Source organism: Strongylocentrotus purpuratus, unplaced genomic scaffold, assembly GCF_000002235.5.
Source record: "Strongylocentrotus purpuratus isolate Spur 01 unplaced genomic scaffold, Spur_5.0 spur5_scaffold_11, whole genome shotgun sequence".
Taxonomy (NCBI): Eukaryota; Metazoa; Echinodermata; class Echinoidea; order Camarodonta; family Strongylocentrotidae; genus Strongylocentrotus; species Strongylocentrotus purpuratus.
In genome coordinates, this window is record NW_022145596.1 from 32,718,069 (window position 1) to 32,742,842 (window position 24,774).

The 24,774-nt window shown below is 35.7% G+C and overlaps 1 protein-coding gene across 1 annotated transcript; it reads left to right on the top strand.

Moving 5' to 3' along the window:
• The first annotated feature begins 1,380 nt into the window (after positions 1–1,380).
• On the top strand, positions 1,381–23,484 carry etg (extracellular transglutaminase). The gene is given in 16 exon segments (NM_001161437.2): positions 1,381–1,389; positions 7,605–7,799; positions 9,168–9,350; positions 9,829–10,083; positions 10,955–11,073; positions 13,792–13,899; positions 14,490–14,664; positions 15,104–15,242; positions 15,729–15,832; positions 16,677–16,813; positions 17,689–17,800; positions 18,977–19,122; positions 19,508–19,643; positions 20,361–20,521; positions 21,685–21,821; positions 23,199–23,484. Coding segments are annotated over 15 exon segments (2,223 nt in total). The 5' UTR covers positions 1,381–1,389; positions 7,605–7,636; the 3' UTR covers positions 23,347–23,484.
• Positions 23,485–24,774: the final 1,290 nt, after the last annotated feature.

The window sequence follows — 24,774 nt, forward strand, 5'->3', positions numbered from 1 at the left end:
GAAAAGGTTGATCATATATAGTATATAAGTATTTGTGTGTATTGCAAGGTTCTGAAATCATCAAAATGATTAGAAATTTGGCCAAATCTTGGCATAGTTACGAGCACTGTACACAGAATGATGATATGGGACTACACGAACACGTGGCGAAAAAAAAACCTACCCCGGATTTTTACGATGTTTCATGTCATATTTAGAATATGAAGGCATTTGAAGAGCCATGCTTTTCAGGGAACATGTTTAATCTGATGTTCTTCCACCCTTGCATAATATCAATGATAACGCTCACAAATTATCTTCACCTCTCCCAGAACTCAACCTTCTCTTTAAGAGCCATTTTAGTTGTGTTAAAAATGAAATACAAATAAAATCAAAATAAAGTCCTAGTTTTAAATAACGATTTATAAAGCCCATACCAAACATAACTATGTCCCCGATGCGCTGTAGGCTTATGGAGAGAGGGGGGAAAAGAAGAAAAATGAAGAAAATAGTTAAATATGCTCAGTATTCTTCTGAAGTCATAATTTGCAGTTAACGATCCATTGGAAATTGTTTTAACATGAAAAGTTTCAAAACATATTTTAAAGTTGTCAACAGTATCAAAATTTGTCACTGTCACTATGATCAGCCGAGACTTGTCTCTGCAATCACTAACGCAATTCTTAAAGTGACTCGGTAACATCGTTGAAAGTTGATGAAAAAATTGCATAATTTTTGTATTATTATATTCCTTCTACTGTACCAACCCTCTGACATGCAAAAAATCCTGAACAAATTCTCAAACCACAGAGAAATCTATGGTTTTCTTTGAAGGAGTCACTGGTCAACACTCTCTAACAGTGATTAACAGTAAATTCTCCCAACCATTTTTGAATTTTCCCAACCGCTTTTTCATGAAAAAAAGACATAAAACTGGCTATTAAAATTCTGTCAATACTTAAATGTCTGGAATGGTATGCAGAGTCAATTTATTGCTTTGTGACGATTTACATTCACCTAAAATGTAATTAAATTGTAATAATATAGTTGGGAGAATTAATGTATCGATCAGATCAGTTTTTCCCATTTTGTATCGTTAATAATGCTAATTCATCGCGGAGGATCGAATCTCTGCTCTGGTACCTCTGCAGGTGCAGGAGCTTAGCCTCTTTCCTACCACCAGTGACCAGTCATGCCAGTGCACACACCCCGGCTACACCCATCAGCTCCCTATACTAGCTTCCAGGCTCTAACAATAGGTGCAATTGTGTTTTTTTGCCGCGTCGCGTCGGTACGGTACGGTGCGTCTCTAATTTGCCAAATGGAAGCTTGATAACTCTGGTACAGTGGTCGTCCGCTCTCATCTACTGACTCTGACTTGAACACCATTATCAGATTGTAATTTTAGAGGTAAGGAACATTTACTTTTAATGTAATTTTAATGGCTATTCTCGGTTGTTAGATGCAATTTTAGAAGTAAAATTGTTACTGTAAGGTAAACTCGTCGCGTTTCCCCTTCCATCGTGTCCATGATCGGGAAGCTCAGCCCAGCCCCGAGTCTAGCCCGCTCCCCTTAGCTTTGGCGCGTCCACTCTGATCTGGTCAGTCGAGCTGGTCGAGAGTAGTAGCGTACTGACTACAGCCTATAGGATTCGCCTAACATGTGATTTTTCTACTCGTTCAATATGTGAAGAAACTCAAGAAAGAACGTTCTTTATTTAAACTTTAAAGTCTGCTCATTTTTTTGACACACCTATTTGATTGAGACTAGATCTACATGTATCTACCATAAACTGAACTGAGTTGTCTTGGAACTTCAGAAGATAACTTGTTTTGTCAATTACTGAATTAGCTCTTCTTCTACAGTTTTTCCCTCACTTAGGAAACTTTCATGTTTTAACTCAGTATTTCAAAATCTGTGTCAGGGCCACAGCATGTAAGGCCTGGCTTATTCAGGCAACCTACCATTTATCAACTGAGATGAGTAGTAGTGTGACTATGACTGATTTGGTAATCAAGAATCTTTTAGAAGTTTTCATGATCGACCTTTGACTTTTGGAGAGAGCCAAGTTGAAAGTAAGATTGAAACTTAAATGTGCTAGTCTCTACTGAAGAAAAGATGGGTTAAACATGACGTTTGGAAGGTACTAAACTTTGCTTTAATTTGTATAAATATATATATATATATAGTTTGTTTTTATGTTTTGACTGCTGTGATAATCAAATGTTTTAGATATCGTAATCTGACTTTTGTTGTGGTTTTGTTCTCAATTGAGGTCATGCAGACTCCAATTTTAATGTGATGACCAACAGTTATTAGATATGGTTGATCTATAGTGTACATGTTATTGTAGATTATTTTGTGGAACTGAAATAGTATTACAAGTCAAGATTTGTATTCTGCTCATTAAAAATAAAAATGGTACGGAAGTGCACTTTTAGTTTTTAATGATTTGAAGAAAAAAGTATTGTTACAATGAGGACGTTGAAAGGAATAACAAATTTTGAAAAATGAGTTATAAATTGAAAACAAATTCAAAACCCTTTTAAAACTATCACAGTAGTACATGCATGTAGCAATATGAAAATGTCAAATTTGTCTCTTTAAACAAGGTTACTTAACATAGCCATTTAAGTAAATAATCTAGAGCTGGAATGCACCTAAGTATATTAGATAGCAAAGAACATACATGTACATGCAAGCATACATTCAATTGTATACTAGTGTTGCTGGTACACATACAAGTAAAATGTCTTTCTACCAAGCAACAGCCACATGTATAATTAGCTTGTTTTCACTTCCTGGTACATTATGTATGTATAAATAATTTTGAACTTTGAACTGTGATACCTTAATATGGTATCTCGGTCAAAGCTGGAATAATAATATGAATTTGAGCCCTCAGAGAGAACAGTACTTGATGAGGCTACCTACCCTGGGTAAACAAGACATTATTATAACTTTGAAGGTGATAAAATAGTACATACAATAAAGATGAAAATATCCAGTAGTCTCAGCTCATAGAATCCTTTTCATTAAATGGCAGACCGGAGATTAGTTCACTAGTAGACAATAGGTCACTACACTATTGATTTTTAAAGGAATTTGCTCCGGAAGACTGGACATGTATTGTGAGATTTTAAAGATCATTTATCATGGAGAGGACCTTTATTGAGGGAAATATCTGTTTGACTTTTATGGTTTATAAGCTACATGTACATGCTATCTTCTATCTGGTCATAATAATGATTAATGGAGCTCTTCTGATTGTGGATATAGGTTGGGTTTTAAAACAAATCAGCAAGGGCCCAGTTCAATATGCCATCTGAAGAAAACAAAAAACATGGATGTTTATCAGTGATTGAGATAAATTTTTTCTTAGATTTTTCAATCTGCCAGATAATTTTTATAATACTGTTAGAAAGATTTTACCATTACATCAGTCTTTTGTTTTGTGGAGACTACCTGTAATTTAAATAACACTTTCCATGGACAAGTCACTTGAAAGTCTGCTAGCAATTAATTCCTTTCATGATCCAAGTCCATTTAGGCAGCAAAGTACTTGTAATCTCTAGTGAATTGTACCTTGTACCTAATCATGTCAATTGAAATTGGGTTTAAGTGCACCCACCTAAGGTTAAGAAATGACAGAGAAGGTATTGTACATGTACTATTTGTACAGGGTTATGGTAAATATAAAGTACATGCCCACTCACTCTATAGTCTTAGGATTAGATTAATCCATGTCTGTATTATTATCAGTACCTACCTACCCACCCTTTTCTCAATCAATAAGAAGCAGTCAATATTTCGGGAAGAGAGGATTACTGGTAATCCACCTATCCTGTGCATTGATCTAAAAAGATGGGTCTATTAAAAACACCCTGGTAATCTCAGAATCACTGACCCATGCAGACCAACCCATTAATATGCTTGTGAGGGTTCAGCTTAATTTCCAGGGAGTCCGTATGGTAGGAAAAGTAGTTGGACATATTAGGAAAATGGTGTGTTATTATTATTATTATTATTTTTTTTTTTGGGGGGGGGGGGTTATAACATAGACAAGTGTGCTGATTTGAAGAAAAGGGTAAGAAGTTTCACAAAAAGGGTGATGTATTTCAAAGAGGAACAGGCGACTTGTATTATGTGAGGTAAATTTAGCACCAATGATGCAGTAAATCTGAAGTACAATGTACATGCCCATGCACTCAATGTATAGTCTTAGGATTAAACTGAGCCATGTCTGTGGATGGTAACTAATTCCTACCCTTTCCTCAATCAATAAAAAGCAGTCAATATTTCAAGGAGGAGAGGATTAATCCATCCTGTTCATTGATCTCCTGTGATGGCTCTATTAAACACCCTGGTAATCTCTATATAGAATCACTGACCCATACAGACAAACCCATCAATGTGTTTGTAAGGGTTCATCTTCATCAGGAAGTCCGCATCGGCATGGTACAATTGGTACATATATGTAGTTACTGTAGACATTTCGGGAAAATGGGGTATTTTTCAGGGATTTTTGCAAACATAGAAATGTATAACTGATTTGATTAAAAAAAAGGGCAAGAAATTTCAGAAAACAAAGGTCATGTATTTTGAAGAGGAACAGGAACTTGTATTATGTAAGATAAATTTAGCACCTTGAGCCAAATAGATAAGGTTATATTGAAGAAGAGCACATTTTGTACCAGTTTTTAGGCAAGAAAGAGATAATATTTTGTTGAAAATGTTCTTGAAAATCAACTCCGCTAACGATCATGTGTTACCCCTTTAAATATGAGGCCCGGGATCAAACACTGTGTACAAAAAGCAAGCATCATACTTGTGCATATATGTACTGAATATTAAATTGATGTACAGATTAGTTCCGGCATTGTTGGTCTGTTTTTAGCAGTCGGGTAGAAATATGAGAGGCAATTAGGACATCATTTCACAAAATCATCATAAGTACATGTACATGTACAAGTTTATTAACATCCCGTTGAAACACATACATGCATTTCCATGGGTTGTTGGCAAACTTGTACTTAGTGGTTTCATGAAATGTTGCTTTTATAATGTTAGCAAGAGGGGTGAGGTTTGTTTTCTGAAAGGGAGATCGATCACCCCAAAAAGGTAAAAATAAATACAGAAAAAAATATTATTTTTAAGAACATTGTTAAGCATAATACCACTCTTATAATACTGAGTAAGATGCTTGCAATTTGTTTAAGATTAAATAGAATAAAGGGAAAAATCCATATTTAGTTCCACATGAAAGCTTATTGGTGTGTACATTTATAAGCGTTGGCCAGTATACAGTACTTACAGTTAAACTTGCAGTACATGTACGTGTTGAAAGAAGTAATATGGAACCCAAAAACAAACAAAAAGCGTGGAGAGCAAACATAATAGATTGATTGGTCCTCTTGAATGGTAACTAAGTAAATGTCAAAAGGGTGAGATTCTTTATTATCTCATACCCATGTGAGGGAAGAATTTGAGTTTCTGAGAGTTCACCCTGGCATGCAATTCATGTGTAAGGTTCCATCTATGTTTATTAAAAGGAGAAAATCAATGAGAAAAAAGGTGTTCTGTTTAGCCAGACAATCAACTCTAATAGCTTATTAATATTTTAATTGTGTTCTGTTTTTCTTTCTTAAACTGTTGTATGCATTTAAGCTTTAAATCGTTTGGGATGCAACAGATCCTTTACAAAAGACATCAAGAATACTTCTTGTAGAGATTAACTGGTAGAGATAATCATGTCTTTTCATCCAATTAAAGTCTATTTTTACGTTTCTTGTACTCATACACCATTCCATTGAATGGACAATGTCTGATTATAAGTAAAAATGGGAAGTTTGCACAATAGCATCAAAGTTATGAAATGTTTTTGCCATTTTGGGGAAGCACTGTCAATATTCTCAACAAATTTTAGGGTAAATAGGCATTCATAACAAAGGGATCTTCTTTGTGTTTGCTTTTAAAGGTCAATTTGTATAGTTGAAGTTATTGTATTGAAAGGTTCGTTTTATTTCTTAATCATATTTATACTGTGTCTGGGTTTATAACAATGATAAGATAAGACAAACATTTGAAGATGTGAATGCACAAATAAAACGCAATAAAACACCGCTTATTTTGTTTGGTCTGCAGATGGTACATCAATGGTGCAATAACTTACTTGTACTGGTACATTTCACTTCAATTCACATTAGTCATGATTACAGGCAATCACAGGCTATTGAATTATTACAGGTAATTTATATACCTATGCAGTGTATTTCTTTTCAGATTCAGATTCAGGTCTACTTATATTTCCCTTTTCAGATGCATTGAAGAGAAATCATATGTAAAATGTACAGATTTCAAGCCCAGCAAATATGTTGCATTGATCTTCTTCCCAGGGACACCAATATGTACAAATTGATACATCCCACGACCTTCATCTGTAATGTGTATCTTCCTGTTGTCTATCTAAATGTGTATGTACGTGTGTCCGTACATGTATGTAACTTGACACCCAGGTAAAATTGGGTTTGTGGCTGTTATTTGAAGTGCTGAGAGGATATTTGTTTTATTGTCTATTTTCTGTTTGAAAGTGTACATGTACTTCCATCTAGTATTGCTACATGTAAGTCTGTGTATTTCATCTGAGCAACCAAAGCTTGAATTATATTCCTTCAAAAGAAGTCCTGCAGTTTCACAAGCATGAATTGTACAGTTATAGAATGTACTATTAATGTGCTTTCTAACTCACGAACAATGTAATTTCTTTCTAAGTAAATATACAATGACTCTATGCCTACAATTTCTATGTACCCTGTCAGTATACCGCTTTACTAACATTTCAAATTTTATGCATACTTTTTGAACTTATCTGAGGCTTGCCCAACATAGCAATGAGTAATGTATGCAGACTGAATAAGTATTGTAGTTCATTCATAAATAACAGGTCAACGGAATAACTTGTCACTAGGTTTTAGGTTTTGGTAGTTCGTGCTAAAACGAAAATGCATTGTTCTGTCCATTTTTTCATTTTGAGTACGATCCCATCTTTACAAAATATTCTTTAGTTACCGGAGTCACCTTTTACTTTGGGTGACGATCTCTTCCAAATGCATTTGACAATGATGAAAATGAGGTTTCCCCCTACTTTACAAATAGTTCTTCAAGCATTATAAGTTTGCTAAACTTCTCAACACGAGATCCCCATTCAGGGGGGGGGGGGGGGAGACTCGCACTGAAATTCGGTCATGTCAATTGGAGAATTTCGACCAGCTCGCTTAACCTATGTCAACAGGTCCTCAGAACTCAAATCGACCGGCCGTCCAGCAAAAACATTTAACGGCCATTAGGAAAAATTTCCAAAAATGTCCATGGCATGTCCGTGTTCTGTCTCCATTTGATCCGAAAAATTAACGCTTTGCCAAGTTACTTCACTGGAGGGCTTCAAGGGAGCGCTTCCACCCAGCATCTAGACCAAGAACTAGATAGTTTATTCCTCAGCACTACATCCTGACTTATGGATCCTGCTGAGTATCGTCGTAGAAGTAGAAGTAGAAGTACATTGTAATTTCAAGCAAGTATTCTTACAATGGTCTATGCCTGTTGTTATCTCTCCCTCTTGTCCCAGATCAATACAGGTAAGTATAACATCCATCCATCATGGTTCGACGTTCCACCCGTACCTCTCGTACTCCATCCCGGTTTGGTTACTCAGCTCGGTATGAGCCGTACACAGTCAGGAAAGCTTCTGTACTGGTACCAGCTGCAGGCAGAAGGAATGTATCTACTCAACCACTCGTTATTGAGAAGGCCAAGGAGACAGGTAGGATACTTTATATTTTACTTTGTAATTTCTTTCTAATCGCTTTCCCTTTGTTGTCTTACTATCATCATCATTCCTATTCTCCATTTCTTCACAGTTCCATCTGTTCCATTCTTCTTATACCGCTCCCTCCCTATCTCTCTCTCTCTCTCTCTCTCTCTCATCTTCCACATTTTTTCCTTTTTTTTTCTTTCTAACTTAACTCTCTCTCTTTAAATCGTTCTCTTCCTGACACTTTCTCTCTCTTTCTTTATTGTTTAATCATGTTTCTATGATAAATCCTCATATATTGTGTAGCATTATCAATAGACATTCAATTTGCATTTTATTGCGGTTCAACAGTAACAAATCTCTAGTATTTACTTGTTATAACTCAATTAATCAGCCTCAATTTCTATTTAAAATATGAATATTCCTCACTTAACAATGATTAAAAAAATAATAATAATGAGGAATCTATTCTATTTGTATCATAAGTATGGAATAAGTAATGATCTATTTTACTGTGTATTATTTGTACTTGTCTATATCTAAGTTTTGTTGAAATGCTTTTTAAAACTGAGCTTGTAAAACTTGCAATGTAATTTAGCTTTCGGGCTACCATTTTGCACTTGTTCTAATAAAACCATTCTACTACCAGGTAGGATACATTTTAGAAAAGATTGAGAGATGGGAAGGAGAGTGTATAAGAAGGCACTGAATGTTTACATTTTACTTGTCTGCCTAATGACTTTGTTAGAAAGCCCGATGATACCTTGGTAATGAGGAACAAAAATAAGAAACCCACCAGTCAAGTATTCATATGGGTCAGGATGACTACTCCATATTTTCCTCTTGACTCCTATGAATATGCATTTGAATTATGCTTTTTAATGAATGTGATTTCTCATAAGATTCCATTAGTATGTTTACATTTACTATTCTAAACAACCTACCAATTAGAATTATATCTACTTTGAGACAGTTTCTCTCAAAACAATATTCTATTCTATTCTTTATTCCCTTACTGGTACTCAACATTTAAACTTAATAGTCCATGTAAGGTGTGTGCTAGTATCTAACATTTACTTTTTCATTTTTCTTGGTTTTATTTGATCAATAGCAAGGTTACAGAAAAAAAAGGGGTAGCAAGCAAATAGGAGGGGATATCATTCAGATCACGTGGTTATCATGGAAATGAATTTTTTTGTTTGGGTAAACCTCTGTCCAATATTTTCACTATCAAATTATTGTTCAGCTCAGTTTTATTATTTTTTCCTTACAGACACATACTGTATATCCAAAAAGATACACAACAGCTTTACAAATGTCAAAGGTACTGTTTACACCTTGTTAGTTTATTGTAACCATTTCTGTATATCTTTACAGTGAAGCAGTTGAAAGTGACAGCCGTGGACCTGTGCTCTGAAGCTAACAAGAAGGCCCATCACACAGATGCGTACGAGGTCGATCAACTGATTCTTCGCAGGGGTCAGGTCATGGACATGTGTGTGACCTTTGACCGGGCATACAGCAGCGCAAAGGACACTCTTTCTCTAGAGTTGCTTATGGGTAAGGATGGGTCATTTTGACCGTTTTTGTCTTTGAACTATTTCAGCGGATGTGTAAAAGGGATTGATTTTCAAATAAACTGATTTGTCAGCGTATATGCCAAATGCTTTTTCTTTGGTTTTAAGGAATTCTTGTAATCTGTAATGTAAGAAGACTTTCTGAGATTTACAGCTAGTGACAGATTGATTACTGAGTAACCTTTGATAACTATTTTCTCAGTGGTGAAAAAAACAGTACCTGGCAGTCATAAACTGATGATGAAGTTTAGCTTTGATATTAGAGTTATAGTCAGTGAACAATCCAGTACCTTAGGTTATGAATGAGAATTTACCTTTGATAATTGCATTCTAGTGAGTAGAAAACAGAGTACCCTGGGGAGATTAAATTGGTTAGGAAATCTTTTCTACCTGACTGGTTGAAAAGTCTTTAAATTCATCTCTGATCACCAATTACTTATCCTATGTTTATTGCGTTGCAGGTTCTAGACCAAGTGTGGCGTCGGGTAGCCGTGTTCCAATTGACTTGGTGACCCGTGCTCCACCACCAGATGACTTTGGTCTGCAGGTCGTCAGTTCAAGCGGTAACAAGGTCACCATGAAAGTTCACCTTGCATGTGATGCTCTGGTTGGTGAATACCAGCTGGTTGTTTGTACAGCACAGACTAAAGAAGAGGACGAATATCGCTATGAGTGTGAAGATGATATTATCATCTTATTCAATCCATGGTGCAAGAGTAAGTTTTTGTTAAAAACTCTTCTAAAAATATTTGATAGTAATATGATAATTACTAGCTTGGAAACTAAGCTAACAAACCGTTACTAAAACTGCAAAATTTTTACTTCTTCACCATGGACTTTCTTTGTCCTAACTTAAGAATTGCACGACTTATCCCGTTTTTTCCCTCCAGAATCAAGAAATGTACCTCAGACTCCTTGCTTTGCTAACCTTTTTGTGAAATGAATTTCGAACATGTAGTTCTATATTATATTTTATATTATATTAAAATTATATTCTAAAATTATAATAACACCAACCCCTCTGCAGTGTATTGATTTCCAATGATGAAGGTTACATATTTTGACAGAGTAAGAAGTAGAGGAATTATGAGCAACACACCGCACACACAGTATAAAAACAAAACTAACAGAGTAACAGTAGTTCCTTGTGATGCAAGTTACACATTTTACAGAAGAAGAAGAGGAATTGTCAGCATCACAAAGTACACACAGTATATAAACTTCACTAAAGCTATGGTCACAAATCAGAGCAGCGACCGACCGATCAGTAGCCTGCTCGGTCGCTGCTGGAATTAGGCATCGCCCAGCGATTACGTCGGTGCCCGGTCAGCGACCGCCCAGTCACCGAGCGTATTTTGGGCGGCGACTGAAAAGTGAGCAGGCGCCGCCCAAATTTTAACTCCGCGCTAAAACTTCAGCGGCGACCGAGCGATGCCCTAAAAACGAGCGGTGCCTGGGCGGCCGCCGCTCGGTGGCCGGGCAGCCGCCGGGCAGAATTGGTTAAAAACTCGCCGCTCGGCCGCCGAGCAGGCTACTTTTGGGTTATGTGACCATAGCATAACAGTAGTTCTTTATCTTTTTAAACAGAGGACGATGTGTACATGGAGAATGATAAATGGCGTAAGGAATACGTGATGAACGAGAATGGTGCCTATTTCTATGGAACAGCATCAAACATTGGATCATCTGCATGGTACCAAGGACAGGTAGGCTAACTTTATATTGTCAAGGCTCGTTGAGATATGATGCAGCAAAACCGGGGCATTTAAAAAAAATGATGATGTGAAGTGTAATAAGCTTCACATTTCTGTATCTTATAACACACAGCTAAGTGAATATTTGTAGGATCTTTGTTGCGCGCAGGTGCCATTCATTTACCATATTTGCCGGCGTAAAGGCCGCACCCCCGCATAGGCCGCACCCCCAACTTTGACATTTCGTAGAGAAAAAAAAAAAAAAAAAAAGGGGAAAAAAAAAAAAAAAGGAAAAAAAAAAAACGGACCAAAGAAAATAATTGTAATTTTCCCGTAGAACTCTATTTCTCCTACAAACTAATACCAAAATTATCAATCATTTTATAAATTTACAGGAAGTTTACCTAAAAAATGATCGTAATTTAGCAAATCTTCATCGATTTTTAGGCAGATTAGCACATTCATGGGACACTAGAGGGCGCTTCGCATGCATACAGAAACCAGAATGGCCAACCTATCGCAGGGTGGAAGCATGGTGGAAGGATGTTTTTTTTTTTTATAATGTTATCCGGTCTTACCCCTATCGTACCGTCAAATGGAGAAAATAAACAAGCTTTTGTATTGTTATTAGAGATCTACCGAGGTTAGTTTGTCGCTTTAATTAATTAGATAGTCTCAATTATAATTCAGAATTATCTTACTGAAAAGTTAACAACACCGATGATTGCGCTCTGTGCATCTCCGAAGGTGCGTTGGATTTGTTAGCAACTCCAGCCCCGTAGCTCCCCACCACAGAGTGTGTGAGTAAGGTACCAAAATCATACCTTACTCACACACTCTGTGGTGGGGAGCTACGGGGCTGGAGTTGCTAACAAATCCAACGCACCTTCGGAGATGCACAGCGCGCAATCATCGGTGTTCTTAAGGACATTTTTACAACTTTACAAGTACGAGTTTCTGGTCAGTTTTCTTCTTATTTCTTTGGTTGCACAACGATTAAAAAGATAACTTCTTCAAATTTGCTGCTGACGTGGTTCAGAAAAGATCTTGTCCGATGTGTTTTCAAGTCAATTTTGTTAATATATTTTGTTGTATGAAGTTGCCTACAAATAATGGACGTGATGTTTTGACCGCTGAATTTTGTTGTTGTTGCGTATACGCCGCACCCCGACTTTTTGATTTTTTCTCACCCGAAAATACTGCGGCCTTTACGCCGGCAAATACGGTACATGCTTTAAAAAATAAACGAGGTGTGTTTTTTTTGTGGCGATTTACTTTACCATTTCTGAACAATCCTTTTGAATGCTTGGTGATAATTGGTTTAATACAATCAGAGTAGGGATAAATTCCAATGTGAATAACCCAAACAAAAGAAGGCCTATAAACCCTCCATCCGGCAGGCGAAGGGCGATGACTTGTCCAAATAAAGAAAAAAACAAAAACAGGTTAGTGTCACACTCTTCTTCAGTGGCCAGATGTGACAGATGTTTAAAAATTAAATCCGTTTTTGATGCAGACACACACAAGGTGGTCTGCATCTGGCCATATATGATTATAGAAAAGAACAGTTTGATACTTTAGGGCAGTCAGTCATAGCGCTGTCGGTCACAAATTTGTGGCCTTTATTTGAATAGAATCTTTTGATCAAATTTGAATTTGAAGCACTTTTGAAATGTGATATTTTTATGTAGATTTGAAATATTTCAAACTAACAGTAGCTTAAGTTTATCTAAAGGTAATACACATTCTTATGATAAAGGCTATGGGGGCAGTAGATTTGATGAATTTCTTAGCTTAGTAGCCTGTGGTATACATAAGAGTTGATCATTCTATACTTTATTCAGAAAGTAGATTAAACAGCCACTTAGCCTAGTAGCCTGTGGTATGAGAGTTGATAATCCTATTACATTCAGAAAGTAGATTTTACCGCCAACGTTGATTACACACCTATTATTACAGTTTGGAAGTGTAATGAAATTGTATTCTTGTTTGGCTGTAGCATGTAGCATAGTTGTCATAGTGAGGTATAATTTGAATGCTGTAATGGAAGTTGTGGCTTGAGGCCATAAAAGTGCATTTATAACGACCTATTATCGCCAAATCTGTGGCTTGGCCTGCAGTATGAATGGACTAATCATATCTTGTGTGTTCATGCATGACACATGTCAACTCTTTTGGACTCTGCTGATACCTGCACCACTGAACTTGTGTAAATGTCTGTATCAAGGACCATTAGGCATGCTAAAATAACAATATATATATTTGTATGGTTTGAAAAGTCACTCTATATATCGTCACCTGCTTAGAATAATGGCCAAAGTCATATTTTCAAGATTTTAGAAAAACTGAGAAAACCGAACCAAACATAGAATAAATGATATTTTTTGCTCATTTTACACAGAAAGGTTTGGGGATATGTGACTATTGAAATACAAATAATGCTGTCTATCTAATCCCTTTCATAAGAAGATTAGATGACTCATTTACTTTGGGTTTACTCAATAATATATATTTTTTCCTACACACGCTTGACTTACCGGTAGACCATTATACTAACTGGGTATAAGCAGCATGAGTATGTTAGATTCAGCACATATGCCACTTACAAAGGTGGATAGCCTCACGAAGAGATGCATGGCTTGGGCAAATATATAATTTTCTTCAAAATGTGACTTAGGCCATTATTTTAAGAAGGTGACGATATGCCAATCGGTTGTCTTTATCTCCTAGTTTGAAGAGGTAGCATTAGAATGTGCTCTTTACTTGCTGAAGAAGTCTCGAATGACATCCCGTCATCGATCTAGCCCTGTTGAAATCTGCAGGGTCCTTTCTGCTCTGGTAAGTATATCAACATGTTTTAAATCCTATGTGTAAAGAACAGATCATAAGGTCAAGCTAGCTCTAAACTAGCTGTAGCATCGTTTGATTGGCATCTGTGTGTTAAAGCCCCTCTAAAGTGTTGGGAGCCCTAAATTCGCCAACAATTTGATGGCAAAATTTTACTTTAATTGTATCAAAATGTGAAAGAGGATGTCATTTAAGAGTCTATTAAGACATACTTCTGCATAGTTCCCCCTCCCCCAAAAGTGTTTGAAGACAAATATTGATAAAAGAATACATAATTTGGGTTTTCTGTTGTACGCAGAAAACTATAGTAAAAGTAAAACGATGAAGTCTTAATGGTTACGATCGTAAAACTTGATCGCCAATGACCGGTCATTACCATAGGATAATGACTGGTAGTTATCTAAATTTCGTGTTAGGCTAAATAAATGCATGGTCACGTGTACGCTTCCAACCAATCATTTGGTAAGGATCCATGTCATCATTTTATAAAAGTACCTATTTAACCATGGATATCAGTCTTTGAAAAACTAGACTCTTCACCATTATTTATCATAATCATAACCCATGTTGCATTCCATTAGGTGAACTCCCAGGATGATGACGGTGTTCTAGTAGGTAACTGGAGTGGTGATTATTCTGATGGTGTAGAACCTACCGCATGGAATGGTAGTATCTCTATCCTGTCACAATACATGAAGACTGAGACTCCTGTAGAGTATGGACAATGCTGGGTCTTTGGAAGTCTTCTCACTACATGTTAGTATCAACTACTTAATTGTTATTTAACAAATAATGGTATTCATCTGTCTTTTATACGTAAATGTATACTTTCAGATTGTTTAAAATTTCAGTGTGTGCAAAGATTTTGAAGCCCTTGAAATCCATAGTGTCAGGGATCCATTATTTTAATCATCTGTCTGTTTACCTGTTAAACACTATGATTTCATGGTAAGCTGTGAGATATTTGATGGATCTAATGTAAACTTAATTTAACACTAAAAGTAGGTTTTAACAACAAGAATTTAATGTTAGTGGTCATTCAAATTTTCAATTAAATTAAGACATAAATGTAAAATTGATCATACGAATCAGAGATAATAAAAGCACTTCTTTATAAAATATGAGTTGAATTTGTATATGAAGAGAATGCCTCATAATACTCATCAAATACTATGTCTTTTGTTTGTATATACAGTGTGCCGTACCCTTGGTATTCCATGCCGTACCATTACAAACTTTGAGTCTGCCCATGACAGTGATGCTAATCTCACTCTTGATTATCACTTCAACGAGGAAGGAGATCCTCTAGAAGACTTGAATGATGACAGCATCTGGTAAGTTAGCAATCTATATAGAGGAGGTGTTATGGTATAGTAATTCATTTACTGGACTCTTAATCCAAGGGTTTAGGGTTTGAACCCCAGCCTGGCACTAACAACCTTTGGCAAGACATTAATCATCATTTGTCACTCTCCACCCAGGTGTTAAGTTGGTACTTGGTTGGCTGTGAAAGTCATTGTAAGCTGCCTAGCATTGTGAGTGTCTGTAAAAATGGTCTTGGCTGGATTACTCCCCAGGGAGTGGAGAATAAGCATGCATTGTATGCAGGCAAGCCTGAATTTGATGACTGGGGTGACAATATATCCGTAAAGGACATCTTTGACATGTTAAGTGCTATATAAACCTGTATACTTAGTATACCTTACCAAACTACTAATGGTATATGGCATAATCAATATCAACTTGGTTTTTGAAGCATTGGCCTACTAACTTTGTACAAATCTGATGCATGTTTATTAATTGTTTATTTTGTTTATCAGGAACTTCCATGTGTGGAATGATGTCTGGTTTGCACGACCTGATTTGCCAGAGGGCTATGGAGGATGGCAAGCATTGGATTCTACACCTCAAGAAACTAGTCACGGTAAGAATCAAGTTTTATCTATAAACTCATAGATCAGCACGCTTCTACAGGATTTCAAATACTCTTACAGTCAAACCTGTCTCTAGCAATGGTCCAAGGGAAACACAAAAGTGGTCTTTGTAGACAGGTTCTTTTAGTACATGTTTCAATGAGAAACCATTTTCAAGGGAAACAAACAACATTGTCTTTGTAGACAGGTTCGACTGTACTTTCTGGACATTTTTGGAATTGCCCAGGTACACACTTCTGAAGAAAGTCACCATAATCTAATTATAGCACTAATGCTATTAACAGAATCGCGTACCTGTCTCCAGAGGTGGATTTTTTAAAAGGTATCCTCTGTTGTTGTTGTTTTAGTTTTAAGGCCGTGTGTCATTCAATTATGAATATTTATGCCGAATTCAAGTTTTTTTAATAATTTTAAATAATTTTAAATGGAAGCAAAACAAAAAGGATGGAAAAAAAAATTGACGCTGTTCAATTTTTTGCATTTTGCGGAGATTCCAGACAAGCTGTCGACATAAAATCATTTAACCTTCTCAGTTCTGTAGAAATGTTCCATACTTAAACATTACAGGTCACATGACACAATGCATAATACTGCATGCATTGCCCACTTTCCAGGCTTCCAGTGTACCTACTAAAGTCTGCTTATTAAAATCTGTTGACTTATTAGCTTCTGTAGGAAAAGACACTTTATTTCAATAGATTTTTCTTTCCCGGATCTCTTGCAAGTGATCTACATGTATATCAATACTTGCTGAAGAGAAACTCTGAAAGACAGTAGCAATAAATATGTCAATGTAGAGCACAGTTAATTGTATGTTTTGTTCTTTTGTTTCAGGTGAATTCCGGATGGGACCAGCTTCTTTGAAGGCTATCAAGCAAGGTCATGTGTATCTAGACTACGACACCAAGTTTGCTTTCTCCGAAGTCAATGCTGAGACCGTCTACTGGACAGTACCCAAGAACGCTCGTCACGTATGAGCTTTTCTCTTTCTTGATTTACTACTATCTGCCTTAAATTCAATTGAATTCGCTTATTTCAATTCCAGCAAATCAATTAAAAATACATAGGTATATACATGAAATATAAACATACATTTACAAGTTTAAAAAAAAAAAATATATATATATATATATATATATATATATATATATATACAGTATAATATATTTAAAAAAACACACAATATTATAGGAATTGATTATACTTTTGATTATTGAAATACTGTCTGCCAAGGCCTAGAAGGATATTCAATTCAAAGACTGATTTGAGCATGTTAACATTGTCTTGCTAGTAAGCTCCAGATGAAGACTGGGTAGTTACATACATCAATTTCAATTTGTAAACATCAAAGGAACAAGATAAATTTCAGCGAAACCTTTCAGATTTGCTTGATTTTTTGCTCGAACCACATTCTCTTTCAAACTACGTCTTTGGACTGTAGACACATGGTTCACTGTTCAATGTCCTTTGGCAAGACATTAATATACATTTGCCACTCTCCACCCAGGTGCTTAATAGGTACCTTGAATGCTGTGAGCACCAAAATCAGTAGCCTATCTTGCAGACTCTGGGTAATATTGGAGCGCCTTGAGCATTGTGTGTGTTGGATATGTTCCCTATAAAGATATCCAATGTTATAATTACTCCTGAAGGTGAGAAGTGTGGGAGCATCAATGGCAGTTTGTGGCAGCTTGTTCCATTTGCTTACAACTCTCTGGCTATAGAAATGTTTCCTGATGTCAAGGCGGCTTCTTATTTTGGCTAGCTTCATGGAATGGCCTCTTGTTCTATCATAGTTAGCAAACTGAAAATAATTCATGTCTATTGAATATGTGTTTTCTTTCAGGCTCCTCAAGTGATTACTACTGATCCCAAAGGAGTAGGGAATCACATCAGTACCAAGGCTGTCCTGGCTGAGTCTCGTCAGGACATCACAGAGGAATACAAGTATAAAGAAGGTAAAGAATGCATTCTTCTTAATGTCTCATACCAATAACATGACAAGTTAGTTTATTAGACAAACTAGGCAAAGCGGCGAAATGCATCAACATATGTTTTAGAGTGATTATTGCTGTTTGAGAATGAAATTTTATGTATTGTAGACAGTTATGTAAATACAAACGCTATTTCAATTGTTTAATATATTGATTTGTATTTCTGTATGATGTAGAAATGCCCAATTCAGCCAATGGCTGCGATGCATTTTGTTTATTAAATTAAATTGAATTTCAGTGCCTTAGGTCAGCTTGGCTAAAGCTAGGATAATAATAGTAATTTGTGGATATCTTGGGCATCCCCTAGGATCGATGTGTGTATATTAATGTAGCAGATATTATTATCATTATTACTATTATTCATGAGCACAATCATTGGGAAATATATATACCATAACACTATCGAGACAAATATATATGATAGGGTGTCATAAGTTTTCAATTTACAGATTTATCTTAAACCTACTTGTTTATGTAATCTATAGATTCCAATCCCTCACCCTCTTTACACATCGTCATTCCAAATCAATAACTTACCCCCTGTCCACACACAACATTTTCCGTGATTAGCTATACCGTTTCGCGATAGTGGTACCGTTTCACGATAGTTTTACGGTGAAATTGTGTGTGTGGACGCTCACTAACGATACGTCGTATAACGAAACTAGTCTAACGAAACGCAGGTTTGGGCATCGTTTCGAACTGAAACTCAATAAAGAATCACGCCTAATCACGAAAATGTTGTGTGTGGACAGGGGGAGTGTAACTAGTGTAACTAACTGGGCGGGGCTTAACGTGACCTCGAGCGAAAGGAGACCAGACTGTAGAGTTTCAGGATTACTTTCTTCTGTTTATGGACATCCTTGAATTTATACGATGATTATTTATATGACGTTTTTTGTGTGTGGACACTTCGAAATTTATACTATGATTCTTTATACGACGTTTCGTTATAGAGTTTCGGGATAAATTGTTTTGTGTGTGGACACGCTGAATAATGGCTAGAGCAAGGGCTCATATGGATCAAAGGTCAATTTAGGATACTTGCTAAAATGTATAAGACACTGACCTTGGATAACCTAGTCAAGGTCATGTGATAGCATACCATGTTGAATAGTATTCCATTATTTGTATATGTAGGTTCATCTCTGGAGCGCATTGCTGTGTACAATGCTAGTCGCTATGTGGCAAAGAACAAGAACTTCCGTAAAGACATCAAGCAGGACGTAGAGTTTGAGGTTGTCTTAGCAGATGGAACCATGATCGGTAAAGACTTTTCTGTCAAGGTATGCATCCATACAAACAGCTCATACTAACTAATCATACTGAATATGGAGTGGTCAAAGTTTGAAATGAATCGGACCAATAATTATAATTTATTATTTATAAGTGTTTGATATATATATATATATGATGACTAAGTCTATGTGAATCGCAAATTGGCAATTCAGTCAGTGGATTGTGATGTAGCTCGGTTAATGCAGGAGAAAAGTGAGAACAGTATTGATACTGATGAGGCTACCCTGGGTAAACAAGACATATTATTATTATTATTATTATTATTATTATTATTATTATTATTATTGTTTAAAATGTAAAATATAAATTCCATAACAAGAAATTAAGATCAACTTTAAAATTCCAATGGAATATTTTTATTTCTTGCTGTAGGTGATTGCAACTAACAAGAGCAGTACGACCCGAAGTGGTTCTGTGACCTTGACAGGAAGTACAGTCTTCTACACAGGAGTCAGGAAGACCAGAGTCTACTCATCTAGGAGGACGTTCTCCATGAGAGCTGGGGAAAGTAAGTTTGAGATAATAGCTATAAAGATTGATAGAGAGAGAGAGAGAGAGAGAGAGAGAGAGAGAGAGAGGAGGGAGGGAGGGAGAGGGAGACCAGAGTCTACTCATCTAGGAGGACATTCTCTATGAGAGCAGGGGAAAGTAAGTTTGAGATGATAAATAGACAGATTGAAGGAGAGAAAGAGAGAGAGAGAGAGAAAGAGAGAGAGGAGGGAGGGAGGGAGGGAGAGGGAGACCAGAGTCTACTCATCTAGGAGGACATTCTCCATGAGAGCTGGGGAAAGTAAGTTTGAGATGATAGCTATAAATATTGATGGAGAGAGAGAGGAGGGAGGTCAGGAAGAAGGAGGGATAGGAAGAGGGAGGGAGAGAGATAAAAAGATGAGGAATGATAGGTACAAAGTAGACATTGATTTATATTCTGGAAGGTATAATAGATTATTGAAAGATAAGTTGTCACATTGTTATTCTCTACAGTGCTTATTACTCTCAACTATATTCTAAAGGCTCGTTCAGTTATGATGCGGCAAAATTACAGTAAATTTTTGTTTGATGACATGAAGTTTAATACGCTTCAAATTTTTATATCATACAACTTGCCTGCAGTTGCTATTCATTTACACTTTAAAAAGAAAACATGGCAGCATTTTTGTGATGGTTTACCGTGCTATATCTGAACAAGCCTTTATTAAAATCATCTTAACTTGTTCAATTTCAGGTGAGACGGAGACCTTTACAGTAGAAGCTGCTGATTACATGCCTGAGTTGACAGAGTACGCTGGTTTTACTTTCTTCATCATGTCGTCTGTGACTCAAACTAAACAAGTCTTCAGCATTCAGAAAGACTTTGTACTCAACAAACCTACCTTGGAACTCAGTGTAAGAAATCTTTCTTATAATCACATGAATCCTTCTTTAAAAATCTAGCATAAATTCTAAGGTTGTCAACAACAGTTTAGATCCTTTGTTTTAGATGCTAAATTATCTTGTAGATTCTGAATTATTGTTTTTGTTACTTCTCAAGATACATTCAGAATAGAAGGTAGAACACTGAATTTTTGACTGGTTATTTTGGTTGGTTGTAGTCTAAGTTCACATCGAGCATAACCAGGGCTCATGTAGTACGCAAGAGTTTGCCATATCTTTGGAACGTTGGGGGGTCAAATTTGACCCCCCATAGGATCTTGGCCGTTTCATAGCCTATCGCCGCGAAAATTTGCATGCATGTCAAGTGAAGTGTATAGAATATTATGGTAATTTCAATTTTTTGAAAAAATCACTCATTTGCATATTTATGGTAATTTATGCAAATAAGGTCATAAAATTCACATTTTTACCTATAAATCATAATTAAACGTTCTTTTTTACTGCATATATTCGTTAGACCATTTGGAATAATAATACCAACAAAAAAATTGGAAGAGCCAGGTTATTCCTTATGTTATCTCTTGTTTTGATAATTTCTTATGTATTTCATTTTTTTTTAAATTTATGTATTTTTTTGTTTTTGTTGTTTTATTTCATTTGTAACTACAATTCAACTATTTTGACCCAAAAACAAACACCTTAACTTTAAACAAGACCAAATACGGTAACCAATGTTTTATCTCTTTTTAGGAAAAATGATATGTTCAAATGTTTCGTACACAAATCTAAAAAATGAGCGAATTTTCGGGCTGACATGCAAAGACAAAAGGTCACGTGGCGTTGTCACTATACGTCCGATTTTCAAAAAAACTGCTTTAAAAGATGTGTAAGACTTGAAAGAAAAAAGTCATGAAAGGAAAACTTTATATCTGCCCCGGTTCCGGAGAAGTCGCTAAATTGCTACAGGGGGGGGGGGGGGTCAACTTGACCCCCCCCCCACGTAACATAGGGTTAAAACCCTTCATACAAATAATAAATTTAAATGTATTGTTTTGATTATTAGATCTCTGATGATTTGAAGGTTGGGCAACCTTTGAGTCTATCTGTCACCTTCACCAATCCCTTCATACTAATAATAATATGTGGTTTTTGATATGTTTTGTTTTGATTATTAGATCACTGAGGATTTGATGGTTGGTCAACCTATGAGGCTTTCTGTCACATTCACCAATCCTTTGGATAAGGCTATCAGGAATGGAGTGTTCCGCATTGAAGGACCGGATATCGATGGATTCAAGGCTGATAAGTTCAGGTATGAGTCTATGAAAGATTGGTCTTTTTATTTTTAAATGAATGGTTGTATAATAGGAGGAAAATTACAAAGATTACAGAATGCTGCTGCTCGTGTCGTGACCCTGTCCAACAAGTACAGTCACATCACACCAGTCCTCAAATCACTCCATTGGTTGCCCGTAGAAAAAAACTTGTTGTTTTCAAGATTATTTTGCTTTTATTTCACTGTATACATGGCTCTGCTCCGCAGTATAACATCGGCTTGATTAAGCATCACTTTCCTTCTAGACAGCTACGTTCTCAAAACTCTGGCTTATACTTGTTACTCCTAGGGTTAAAACAAAGTGGGGGGAGCGAACCTTCACTCATGCTGGGCCTTCATTGTGGAATACTCTCCCTCAATGGATTAAGAATAGCAGTTCTGCTGAAGTGTTAAAAAACAATCTCTAGAAATATCTGTTTAATTTAGCTTATAATTGATTACCATAACCTTTCATGTCTGTACCTTTCCTATCGCACTTTGTATAAATGTATCATGTATGTATTTTTCATCTTTTGCACAAGCTGCGCCTTGAGCATTTGACTGTCAAGTGGATTTGGCGCCTTATAAATCTTATGTATTATTATTATTATTAGCAAAGACTGGAGGGAGGGAAATATGTATGTAATAAAATATGTATATATATATATATATATATATATGAAAGAGAGAGAGAGAGAAAAAAAAGGAGAGATGGATAGAGATAAAGATAGATAGAGAGAGATAGAGACAGACAGATGAACATAGAGAGAGGGAGAGAGAGATAGAGAGAAAGAGAGAGAGAGAAAGAGAGATTGGAGAAAGTATGAGGTAAAAAGGGGAAGTGGTTTTTTTCAGGAGAGAGATGGATAGGAAAAATGTATATTGTAGATGAATTTGAGGAAAATCAACTTAAAAATACATATTTGAGAGATGTACATAAGATCAATGGGCAAGTGGTGTACAGTGTTTTTTTTATTAAGTGGATTCTTGCAAGGATAAAAACTTTTCCCAAGGGCTTCATTAAGTATTGAAATTCTCTTTCATTTGGCAATACTTGTTTTGTTTTTAAGGAATAATAATATACTTTCAGCTATTTTCAAGGAATGTTTAAGGAATGAGTGAAATACAAAACATTACCAATTTATTACGTTCACATTTTTGCCTGCACATGTGTATTCCAAAATGACAGAGTTTAATGCTTACTTTCCTGTAGATCAAACTATGTGATAAAAAAAAAATATTTTGTCCTTATTGAAACTTTTTTCCCTATTTCTATATTTATAGAGAGATCTTTTCCAGTGCAAGTGATGTTTATATCATGATGTATTCTTTCTGTCTAACTATTACATTATATCTTAATATGTATCTTTGCAGAGTGATCCAACCCAACGAGAAAGTGACCCATGTAGTGAGAATTGTACCAAAGAGGACAGGCAACCGCAGGTTCTTTGCTAACTTCAGCTCAGACATCTTGATTGCCTTAAAGGGAAGCAGTACCTTTGTTGTGGGTCCTTCAGCCTAAGCTTCCACTCACATCAGGGCTTATACAACTAATTAATGTTTAGTGTGGGCAGATTTGTTAAGTTGTAATGATTAAACTGTGTCTTCCAACTGTGAAATATATCACTTATCCTGGTGTAAGTCTAATGCAATAACTTTCTCACTTACATTCTTCCTTCATTCCATTCAAATCAGAGTAGTATATATATTGTGCATACAATGTAGTTTGAGTCATATGTCTGATACATTCCAAATGTCAGAAGGGTTTTCATTTTTTTGAGAATGAAGTTTAAAATTAAAAAATGACCGATAACAAGTTAAATTTGCTTTATGTCTGCTTTGCCACTTTGTAGCTAACTAGAAACCTAGCTAGAGGTACCTCTACAATGCAAGATGCGTAATTTGTTTGTGAAATAACAAAGAAGATAATGATGGTTTCTTCATCAGATACCGGCGTAGACTGTATATGAATTTTTTGTAGGGATATAAGGTTACAAACCTTTCATGATATATTTTCTTCAGTTTAAATTCTGTTTTTAATTGATGATTTTTATACATGTATAGCGAGTTAGTAAGTAGTCTTTTTATGTCAATATGCGACTTGTACAAAGCTGAATTTTTAAAGCAGGATTTAATCATGCTTTTTAAGAATGTATGTATGGCGACATATTATGATAAAAACAATCATTTTGTTTCAATCCAGTTCAATAAAATGCTTTTTAAGGAATACTTTGTTGAATATTTTTGTATGAAGTGGATTAGAAGTAGGTAGTTTCTAGACAGTCTTTCTCAATCAGTGCAGTCTTATAATGTGTGTGGGTTTTTCAAGTGTTTGTTCTTATTGCAGTAGTAGTTCTTGTATTGTGTGATGCACAGGTATTTTTCTTTGCAATTTAGTGTAGTCGCATCTGTAGTCTTTGATGTCAGTGCACAAACATCTGTAGCAATTCTGAAAGGCAAATCTGGTGGATATTCTGGAATATGTTATATGTACTTTTATATTTTGCTACAATCTGATTTAGTGCATTACTGTAGAAGCACAGTGAACGAATTTATTGATGGTACCGTTGTTTTCATGTTTGCTTAAGGCATCTGTTAGGTAGTGACAATGTTTTACTGCAATTAACAATTTTTGCAAAAAAATATTTTCAAAATGTTTGTATAACAAAAGCAAACTTGTACTGTAGACTTTTAGATATGATTTTAGTTTCTTTTTAGATATTCATACTTCATGACATATTCCCCAGTTTGTTACATTAACTGGAATCTTAGTTGCTCATTGAATACCATTTATTGAAAAGAGTTGTCATTTTTTTTAAATTTATCTTTTACATAATTTGTTTCCCTGTGATTTTGATACTGGAATCATAAAGTGGCAAATATTCTACTTCCAACTTCAACAAAGTCTTGAATAATTTCTTTGAATATCACCTTGGACAAGAATGTCATG